Genomic DNA, 11189 nt, shown 5'->3' with positions numbered 1-11189 from the left:
GTCAAACGCCCACTCTAGTGGCTTTCTGCACATAGAGCAAACGCAGTTTGTTTCAGTTCTGGCACCTACTGTTTTTGGACAAGAATAGGTACCGGAATCTTGAATCAAATGGGATGACGCTGAAACTGCGCACTCCAAGAAGGCGTTGCTTATGCGACGATGATGTATCTTGGATTGCAGCGACTTGGTCTAGTGTTAGATGACGGCAGATCCAGTCGGCGAGTAGAGAGTCCTCCACAATGCCTTTGGCATAACTCTGCAGTAACTTGGGGACTATAAGCTCTCCCTTGTCATTTATACCAACTGATGCTCGGATGTAGTCTCTCATTGATTCCTGAAGCTCAGCTCGAACATTTTCAGCAGAGAAAATCCTTACCTGGGTGATAGGAAGTCATCATTTCCAAAACGGTAATAGGGAAAGAATATGGTTCAAGTATTATGGCACCTTTATGCACACTGGAAACAGAATTTCTTGTTAACAGAGTTCCATTGTTACCCATTCACTTACCGCAGGTGAAGAGAACATCCCACAACAGAGTGCGAAGAGAACACGGGGCTCAGTATCATCGATTGAATATTTCTTGAGATTCTCTGATGTTTTAAATTTGTGAAGGGCCAGCATCAAGGACTGAAAAGGACGAAAATAGTAAGATGGATTTTCAACTTGTATGATCAATGGAGGGACCTGGAAATGATGAACAAAGTTATACGAGTTGTGGCCGGTGCACGGGAGTCTTCATCTTCAGAATCACAAACTCTATTTCAGCTGCACTGACAGGCTGCCCACCGATCGTGTAACAGGCCTGTAACATTATCACTAGCTTGTCAAAATACTATTTCTTTAAATTTCAGAGAAAGTTATAAACCAAAGCGACATTTAATCAAACCTTTTGCATTAGTGCGAAAAGCTTAATGTCATTTTCAGGGACACCGTATGCCAAATAAGCCTAGTAAAGTTCAAGTAAACATGCACGGTGTTCAGGGTGCAATACTATTTTGACAATAATGAACGAAAGAAAACATCAACTTCTATCTCTAACAAAGTAACTTATTGACATTCTTAAAAAAGGTGATAAATCACACTTACATGCATTATTAATGCATTGTACAGGTTAATCCAAAATGCTAACCGTTCATCACAGTTCATACAAGATGGGTCAACCTTTGATAGGTGCTCCACAAGAAATCTGCAAAAGGAGAAAGGGAGAAATAGTTATTACCGCTTACAAGTAAATTGCAGTGCTTCTTAGTTGTAAATTTTTCAGCATTCGATGTGTTAATTATAATCAATAACTGAAGGCAAGTGTTTAGCTGGAAACCTGAACTTTTTCAGAGCTCCAGATGCATAGTCAAGTTGTTCATTGCCAATATACATCCAAGACACTTCAGCTACTGAACAATAGCTTCCAATGTCTCTCCGTGCTTCCTTCCCATTAACATTGTATGGGTCAAAGTTTCTGATTTCATCAAGAATGCCATCATCATGGTTCAAGTCAATTGAAGGACTGCGCAGCACTGAGGCTATTACAGATGAATCCGACAAAGTAGTCAATGTTGAACCAGACAGACGTTCTGCTGATGAAGATGAATTAGCAAAAGGCTCCTCTGGTGATATCTTGGAAGATGTAGATAAATGAAGGAAGATATCTTTCATGGAGCGCACCATCTCTTCAGAGAGCTGATTTGGATTAATCCACAAATTTCCACTCATGTTGCCTTTCTTCAAATTTGGCTGGCTAAATGGTAACACATCTATCTTCTGATCTTCTTTGCCTTCTTTTTCCATAGAGCATGCCTCTTGCATCTGCAGGGATACAACTAGATTTTTCTTAACTGAAAACTTAATTTTCTTGGGTCCCAAGATGTGCATTTAAAACTAAGAAATATGAATGCAGTGCAGAGTAGGACCTCTTCATCTCGGTGTTCCAACAGTCCAGTTAAAGAAACATCTTGGTGCTTTTCTAACAGCATATTTAGAGATACCCGTTCTCCATCTTCAGCGTCTTTTTCATCATCCTGCTGATCTTCAGGTTCAGTTGAAAAATCTTCTTCGACTGGGTGATAATCTCTGAATCTCAAATCTCTTAACATTTGTTCGGGCTTAGAAAATTTGATAAAGAAACAGTCACTAATTTCATAGTAAAAAAGCGTAATTATAAAAAGAGATTTAAACTTTGTGAAGATAACTTACTTCTCGCCCTGTACAATCGCAAGCTGTGGAGGGTTGGCAATCTGATGCTCTAGGTAGCAAGCATCCTGGCTTATTTTCTGCAAGTAGCCTTTCATTCCTTGCATGACATAACTGGTAATGCAGGTGGTTTAGATCCTCTTCAAGCTTTGTGATAGCGGTTTCCAAAGAGGATATGCTAATTAATAGCTCATGTGCCTTTAAAAGGGATAGGATATCATAAGATTGCTGGGTCCATGACGAGTGTCACAAACAAATGAATACATTAATACTCTTATCTAAAGTGTGCACCTTGTCTGGAAGCTTTATAGACGACTTAAGTATCAGTGCCGCATTATATGTAATGGCATCTGCCAACGCCAGATGCAAATCAATCTCTTCTTGGAGTTGCCTTTGCAATTTCTTAACCTGTACAGGTATGTCAAGATCAGAGTATTACACACTTAGTACACAATCACATCTGGGATACCTGCTTTTTGTTCTTTTGAACTTGCAAAAAAAATAATCTCCTGTCATAGAAGCTATTCAAGCTTTCCTTATCAAAGGTGTCCATGGAAAATTGCTTGAACCACAGTGATGCTATTACTGATGAAGTTAAAGGCACATGGGAAGGCATGAAAAATAAAAAATGCACATTATTTTAACGAACTTCATATAATCAGGGTACAAATTTTAGAGAATGGATTTCATCATAGGACCACTCTCATCAGCAATTTTCAATGAATTCGTTTCGCTGAAAAGCCAGGCTAAAAAGTACTGTTGGTTGATTTGTTGCGAGAGAAAAACATTGTACCATGACTGATAAGCCAGGCTAATAAGTTCAAACGAACGGGGCCGAAGCACTGGATATGCCCACCGCCCACCAATATTAGCCAGCTTCCATTTAAAAGGAACAGAGCCCATCACAACTCGAAACAAAGCGGAATTCTTTCAACTGAAAACAACATGCTACAAAATTCAAAATTGTAGAGTTCAGAAACCATGGAAAACACACTCACTTCCTGCTCGAGCTGCGATCTGTACCGCTGCATGATGCACCTTCGTGCCCCTTCCCTCTTGGCACTACCAATGCTGGTATCATCCTACAAAGAAAACACAAACACCAGACCAGTACCTGCATCAGATTTCACAGATCACCTGAAACAGTTTGGGAACCAATGCAAGAAACGAGGCATTCCATCCGACGATACATCCGAGGCAGGAAAGTGACAACTCCACAAGTACAAACAGTGAAGAACTAGCACAAAGGGAAAGCGACGATTCATCTGGTCTGGGCCCCTCTCGAACACGGAACGCGAAGCAATCAGACAGCTCGTCTGGAGCTGATGCTACCTCACTACCCTACCCGATGCACAAGACAACACCGCAGATTCTTGCCAATGTTTTTGAGCGCAACAAAAAACAATCCTCGAACGATGAACCCAAGTTGCACAGAAATTGCGCGGCTACTGAAATATGGCAGAAGCGCGAGCGCATGCGAAGGCTTTGATCATAAGGGAAGCGAAAACCAACCCCGGAGCAGGTGGTCGACGCTGACGCCGACGCGTCGCCGGTCCCCGGGTCCGCCGAGGCGACGCCGGGTCTCCTCCGGCCGCCGGCCATCCTCCGCACCGCCCTCTGGATCGTCCCGCCCCTGCACACACGCAGACGAAAGGAGCCAACTTTGAGCACACTCAAAGACCCAACCCAACGAAGCACACTTGCAAGTTTGAGAGAGAGGGAGAGGGAGAGGGACTGACAGGGTCACGGAGCGCATCTTGTCGGACGCCGCGGCCGCGGCTGCAGCGGCGGCCAGCGCGTCCTCCGCGCGCACGCACAGCATCCAATCCGCGCCCGCCTCCAATTCTTTACTCCCCCTCCTCCGATCCACCCGCGCAGCTAGCCGAGCAGAGCCGGGACAGAGCAAACGACAAGGCGCCCGCCGCGGCGCATATGTGTGCACGCACGCACGCACGACACAGCCCGTGGGCAGGCAGGGCGGCCACTGCGCCGCGAGTGGACGGACGGACACGGAGCCGCCTCAGCTGGGCTGCACACTGTGCTGCCGGCTGCCGCAACTATCTCGGCAGCTCGTGATGACGAGCGAGAAGTGTGGCTATGATGATGATGATGGCTGCCATGACTAGCTCCACTCAACCCGGAGCTAGCTAGCTAATACTCCTACGCGAGTAGTAGGCGACGGATGGATGGGCCAGTGAGGGTCAGGGTCAGACCCACGCCATTGACGCCACACCTGTCGCTTCGCTGCGGCAATAATTGCGTTGCCGAGAGACCTGGCGAGGCAGGAGGACGGCGTGCGGGTGCGGGGCAGGGGGCCGCAGCATGGAGTGGTAGCTGGTAGGGCGGGCGTCAAAAAGCGCAGCGGAGTGGTGGTAGCTAGCTCAGGCTGGTCGGTCCTCTCTTGCTCGCGCGTGGCCGCCGGGTCCCCCGGGCGCGGCGCAGTGGGAGTGAAGAGGGCGAGGGCGGAGTTGGTGTGCCAGGGGAGCAGAGGACCGGAGGCTTCGGCAGCTTGCTTCTGCTTGCTTGCGCTTCAAGTGGGTGGGCCGCCCGGGAAGCCGTCAGGACTCAGGTCAGGACGAGAGGACGGACGACGCCGTGCCTTTTTCGCGCTGGAAAAGAAGGAAACGCCGCGCGCGGCATGCATGCATCTGCGTGACTGAAACTTTCCTCCTTCTCGCTCGTCCTTTTCAGTAACCGCCCGACATGGGTTTTTGTGTTTCTGAGCTGCGGTCCTGCGGATCGTCGTCGTCAGGAGGATAATGCTGGAGGCGGGGAGGTGAGGACGTGAGGTAGGAGGAGATCTTTATGGCTTTGGTTCGGATCTCGTGTCTTACACATTAAAACCTCCGAGGTAGTGACGTCCGTACCACGCCACGCCATCAGGATCTGTGAAATCTTTATGGGTGGGGGTGGCTCGTCCAGCTCCAGCAGGATCGGGATCTCCGCCGAGAGTGGAGCGGAGCGCAGCTGCGGAGCTGTAGCGGCAGCCTTGCGCTTGCGCCCGCGGCCCGCGGGCTACGCACGCGCTTTCGCCTGCGTCTAACCGTTGGTCTCCCGCATCAAAAGATGAGCCGTTTGTTATTTTTTGCCGTATCCATTCGGCCACCCCCACTAGGAGGAGTAGCTCTGAGGTCAATGCCAGGGTGTTTGTGCTCTGTGACAGTGATGAGTGAGTGACAGTGTGTTGGTCTGCGTCATGTCATTACACTCTGCCTCCACTGCTACACTGCTCCTCCTCCTTTATTTAGGGCCTGTTTGGGACTGTTCTGCTCCACCTTTTATAGCTCTGCTCCTAAACTTTCCTGCCAAATAGGTCCAACTCCACAAACTCTGCTCCCAAAAAAAGATGGAGTTTTAGTCCAACTCCATGTTTTTCGCGGAGCTCCTCAGAGGGTACTCCACAAACCAACGTTTCGTATGTCCTCGTGGAGTTGGAGGTAATTACCCGCAATTGCCACTCGTTACACAAATACCGTTTCGTTCTATTTCCTCCCGTCGCCCCCCAACCGACGTTTCGTTTCGTACGTCCTCGTCTCTTCTTCCCTGTGAGCCGCGACTCCGCCAGAGGAGATCCCGCGGATGCCGTCGGCCGCTGCCGAAGAGGGCGCCGCTGACGGAGGAGATCCCGCGGACACCGAGACTTTGCTAGGCCACCGCGACTCCGCCGGAAGAGGAGATCCCGCGGGCACCGCGGTTGCCGCCGGCCGCCGCCGGAGGAGGAGCTCCCGCGGCCACCGCGACTCCGCCGGAGGAGGAAATCTGCTCGCCCCTCCCCCTTCCATCGTGAAGCCGCGACTGCATCCTCCGTCTGGCCACTGCGCACCGGATTACCTCGGTGCGTTGCTCTCCAACGGCGCGCTCCTCCGCAGCCGACTACTACCGCGGGGCTCAGGCAGTGAGGCTGCCATGGACGAGGAGCAGGAACTCGTTGAGCAATGCAGGCGCTTGGAGGTGCAGGTGAGGAGCAGTGGGGTGGACCAGTTTCTTCTCTGAACATACGCGTTGAGTTCAGTTTAGCCTCTGAATGGCTTGTTCAGTTCAGTTTAGCCTCTGAATGTCTTGTCACTTTGATTGCTTGCTGATTATTATTCTAGCAATCTATTGATTTATTTACCTATTGTGATTGATGCGTGAGTCGATGGCTGCACAATAGTGATGAACTGATGACTAATTGATGCGTGAGTCGAACGTGCAAATAATTACTAATAAAGCATAAAATATGTCAGGGGCATAAATATGTCAGGGGCGACCGTGATCCAAATTATGTTCCAGAGATTCCGGAAAGGTACTTCAAATATGTGGCTAGATCAAATGGCTCTACCGATGCACCATATTTGTATCCGAAATATAAACTTTGTCAATTATCCATCAAGCGCTTTGAAATTTACGTGACAAAAGTATGTAATTATTTGGCCGAAATATTTGTTTTTTACTTTTCTCCAATAAATTAAATGAGATTATAATATTACACCATATTTGAATTGGTAAAAAAAAATATTCAATTACACATGCTCTGCATACAACAGAACATACACCAAACATCGATCAGGGGCATAGTAGACCTTTCCTATACAAACCTCTTGTTTCCATAGCTAGAGCTAAACTGCGTGCCAAACAGATCCACTTGCTCCAGAAACTCCACAGTGGAGCTGCTCTGTGGTGGAGTTGGTGGAGCAGAGCTGAAAAAGGTGGAGCAGAGTAGTCCCAAACAGGCCCTTATTTACCTCCATAAACCCAATCTTGATTGTGGTCTACAGTTAACCAACAGCTCATGAGTCATGGCCGTTTACAGCGTTTGGCAATACCATTCATTTTATTTTTGCTATGAAACTTTAGTTGTACCTTCACTGTTCGGAGCTTTATTAGTCACTGGTCACTCGTTTGATCTGAACCACGCCTGCAGGAAAGGAAAAGGCTCGCAGCCACCTCGTGAAGCTTTATCCGAGCAGAAATTTTAACAATGTAAGGATGTTTGGATTTTAGCAGAGACAAGCAGACATGAACTTTTTGGGCGTCAAATCCATCGTCCAGTTTTTGCCAAGACGTTGGCAGAAAAAGTGGGGCTAATTTGAACAAGTCGTAGTAGTAGTAGAACCGAGTTTTTTTTTCGAGGATACAGATACAAGTAAAAGCTGTAATCCACATGTCTATCACCATTTCCTTTTTTAGAGAGGTATCACCTAGACCTGTTGAGACATATACTGGAGATATGTTCCGATTGTAGCAAACTCTTGTCAGGCCTAATGAGCTCATGTTTGATTGGAGCTGCACCCACTCCACTACAATTCACGGAGAAAACTAGAAAGCCAACAATTTAAGACAGACATGGGCCATGGCTGAGGAGCCGAGCCTATTTTGACCATCAGTCGACGTAATCGGAAACAGAAAGCTCATCTCCTCTCAACTCTCAAGAGAAAAAGAACACTGCAGTGTCCTTAAGTTCCTTAACACTAGATTTTAAGACCGCCTGATCCATGGCTTGATTCGCGTCAAAATGCTCTTTCCCCACTACGTCGATATTTAAAAAATGTTTGACTTACAACTCTATAAATTGATTTATTCAGGGAAAGAGGAAATATCTATTATGCCAATTATGTTAAAAAGTGAGCAATATAAGTAAATTTTATTAGTCTTAGTACTAAACAATAACATCTGATGCTTATGTTTAATATGATTCTAAATAATGTGTCAATACGGTTGGTGGACTAATTGCAACATAAATTATAGTGAAAACTAAGTTTTGGAGACTTGTCCCTAAACAACAACATAAAAAAAAACTAGAGAGAGTATAGGGACCTTGCTCTTGGTGCTCCATGAGTTTTGACGAAGCACTGGTGCACGTTAGGGATGGCATGAAGACTGCTTTCATGGGTCTCGGCACCTATATTGGCATCTCACCATATCTTTAGGCGTATTTTTTAGAGATTAAACTAGCAGTTTTTAGGATTGCACTAATTATTAAATAAATAAAGTTATTTTTAAAATAATCTAAAAAAACATGAGAGACATAATAATTAAGTTAAAAGGCCAGCTTAGTTCATTGTCAAATATTACTGCACCTAACCTTAGTTACATTGTCTATCACAGAAAATATGGCAAGTAAAATTGAAGATACACCGGCGGCGAAGTTTAACAGAAAAATAAGTCCATGACCTATGAAATAGGGTGCTAAGAAAGTATATCACGTCATAGTTTCAATAGTAAATCAAATAGTTGCTTAAAAACTTGTGGTATATTGATGTGACTCTGTTTGTCGACGAACCGACCCTGTGACTGGGGTGTTTGATACTAGGGGACTAAAGTTTAGTTCCGTCACATCAGATGTTTAGGTGCTAATTAGGAATATTAAATGTATACTAATTAAAAAACAACTTACACAGATGGAGGCTAATTTACGAGACGAATCTATTAAGCCTAATTAGCCCATGATTTGACAACGTGGTGCTACAGTAAACATATGATGATCATAGATTAATTAGGCTTAATAGATTTGTCTCGCTAATTAGTCTACTCCTGTGCAATTAATTTTATAATTAGCTTATACTAGGTAGCGTGCCCGTGCGTTGCTACGGGATAACTAATAATTTATACTAAAAACACACGGATCGCACGATAAGATAACAATACTGTAAAAATTAAATACCAACGTTAAAGTGACATTTAATCCAAAAAGCAAAGTTTATGAATTTAACACAGTCACGGAGTGCGCGGCGTCGCAGGCTCACAAACTCTACTTTATAGACCTTTCCGTGATGTGGCTAAGATAATGCTTTATATTGGCAGGAAGAAATCTCCGATACCCATTTCTTTCATTGTAATCCATTTATCTGGACAATATTTGAGGTGAGGGCACGGTTACAGTTTTTAGTAACTTTGCGATATTATCCGAAGCTATGAGATGATTGATGTCTTGCAATGATCCTTTCAGAGATTGGGTCGAATCCAACCTAGAGTCTCGGAACCCTGTATCTTTTCCTGGACGGGCTTCACTTTGGATGCGCCGGTAGCAATATCAACGATCTCCAATCGATGGACCAAGTCGTACGGATCCCCATACAATGGCTTAGACATGTAGATTTTGTTCTCCTTGTACTTGGATACACTTGTTCCACTGAAGCTTTCATTGAAATGTTTAGACACGAACAGTGTCTGGTCACTGATGTCCCTCACCCTGGACCACTCCGGCGTACGGTCGTGGAGGTTGCACTTGTAGATCACGCTGCTGCAGGTGAAGCTCTGTGTCTCGTGGAACGTGCGCACCATGGCACCCACAATGTGCAGCTCACTGTTTGATTCCAGGTAGCTGCGGTGGCAGAGCCCCGCAGGTGGCGACAACGATGGCAGCAGCGTCGCGGTTGGAGCACCCAAGCATGCCTATGGTCACGCACTCGCGGCCGGCGGCGTCAGGCGACGCCGAGAGCACGATCTCACGAAAGAACACGTCCCTCATGTCTTCTAGCTTGATGGCTCTGCCTGCGGCATCCGCGTCCCCGTAGCCGTTGGTGGGATGGAGGACCCACCGCCCGTGGATCCTAGACACGCGTTCCGATGAGGACGCCGCCGCGACGTGTTCGCCTGCTGGTGGGAGCTCAACACGGGGGGCACGGGCACCGGAGAATGGATTCAGCAGCGTCATGGACGCCGCCTCGTCCGTGAGCGCCAGCCACCCACACGAGGAGCCGCACGCCACCTTGTCGCGCACGTCGGGCAGCGTCTTGGACAAGACCTTCTTCTCCGGGATGCAGTAGAAGCCGACGCGGTCCGAATCGAGGGTCGAACGGGAGCAGCAGGAGCGGCCCGAATAATGTTTTCCACACCAATCGGATAACAAAAACCATTGCAATAAATTAAGCAATATAAAAAAATGCTAACCTAGACTTAATTTATTTTATATCGAACAATGTACAAATAATAACAAGCATAATATAAAAGTAATATTCGACCCTAGAACTAATTTATTTTTACAGCAAAAAAGCTATCCTAGATTTAATTTTATGATTACAACACATAATATAGAAGTAAAAATGTTGAAACAAGCCCTTAATGGGCCAGTTAGGGTTTCAGCCTAGGGAAATGTGCCAGATGAACCATTGAGCGGTCCAGCCACGGTTCGTCTGGCCCAAGTACATGAGCGGCGCCGCGGGGGAAGGCAGCGCGCGGCGGTGCTGGAGCAGGCTGCACGCGGCGGCCCGAGGGCAGGCAGCAGCGCTCGGCGGCGCGGGAGCAGGCAGCGCGCCACAACGTGGGCGCGGGCAGGCAGCGTGCGGTGACAGCGTGCGGGGGCCGGCGGCACACGACAAGAGCACAGAATGGTGAGATGCATACCTCGTCGCGTGTGGTAGACCTAGACGGCGACATGGTCCTCGATGCGGGCTCCGACGGGGAAGATGCCTTCGCGGACGGGCTCCGAGCGGCACGGCGAGACGGCAGGGCTCCGAGTGCAAGTCGGGGCTTCGAGGCGGGTGGGGTTAAGGCCGACACGGAGTGGCTTCGGCGAGGCGAGACAGCGGAGCCCCAAGGCGGGGCTCCTATGCAGGCAGAGGTAGGGATCCGGCGCGGCCGAGATGGCGGGGCTCCAAGAGGCGGGTGGGCTCCGGCACGGCTTCAAGGCGGGCGGGGCTCCGGAGCAGCGAGACAGCGGAGCTCTGAGGCGGGGCTCCAACCGAGATTTTTTTTTCGCACGGGCAAAGGCAGAGCGACAAACCGAGCGAGGTATCGCACGGTCGTGGGCAGACGGACGAACCAAAATAAATGTCGTACCAAAAAATGTCCACGCTTTGTTCTTTTTAGTTGTATGTAGGAGATTTAGTCATCCTAGTTAGCATCCGAACCTCAGATGTGAAAATGACAAAACTTTAGCCCAACAACGTAACTCTCGTGAGGCCTGTTGAGGTTGGGCTAGATGCCAACAATTCAGCAATGCTGAGCAGGTCGGCCCATTTTGACCATCAGTGAACAGATTTTCTTTCTCCAAAAGTTCCACACAAGTGCCACGCTTTAG

General features: G+C 47.7%; 1 protein-coding gene across 1 annotated transcript; it reads right to left on the bottom strand.

Annotated features, from left to right (window-relative positions):
- Window positions 1-21: 21 nt before the first annotated feature.
- Window positions 22-4703, bottom strand: LOC136520393 (uncharacterized). The gene is made up of 12 exons (XM_066513895.1): window positions 3928-4703; window positions 3701-3821; window positions 3187-3270; window positions 2480-2596; window positions 2192-2386; window positions 1909-2100; window positions 1320-1804; window positions 1088-1187; window positions 888-947; window positions 711-803; window positions 509-628; window positions 22-376 (listed from the first exon to the last, which is right to left on the bottom strand). Exons 1-12 carry the CDS (start codon window positions 4008-4010, stop codon window positions 53-55), a joined length of 1974 nt encoding a protein of 657 aa, XP_066369992.1. The 5' UTR covers window positions 4011-4703; the 3' UTR covers window positions 22-52.
- Window positions 4704-11189: the final 6486 nt, after the last annotated feature.

The sequence above is a fragment of the Miscanthus floridulus genome, chromosome 18, assembly GCF_019320115.1.
Source record: "Miscanthus floridulus cultivar M001 chromosome 18, ASM1932011v1, whole genome shotgun sequence".
Lineage (NCBI taxonomy): Eukaryota > Viridiplantae > Streptophyta > Magnoliopsida > Poales > Poaceae > Miscanthus > Miscanthus floridulus.
The sequence above is the reverse complement of the archived record's forward strand: the minus strand, read 5'-3'. Positions and strand labels throughout refer to the sequence as shown.

Bases quoted from the DNA above. Each gene is read 5' to 3' on its own strand.
- LOC136520393 (XM_066513895.1), bottom strand. From the start codon at position 4,010: ATGCTGTGCGTGCGCGCGGAGGACGCGCTGGCCGCCGCTGCAGCCGCG. The intron at 2,387-2,479 runs GTGCACACTTTA...TCCCTTTTAAAG, and splicing joins CTATAAAGCTTCCAGACAAG to GCACATGAGCTATTAATTAG. The intron at 629-710 runs GTATAACTTTGT...CGTCCTTTTCAG, and splicing joins CCGTGCACCGGCCACAACTC to TCCTTGATGCTGGCCCTTCA.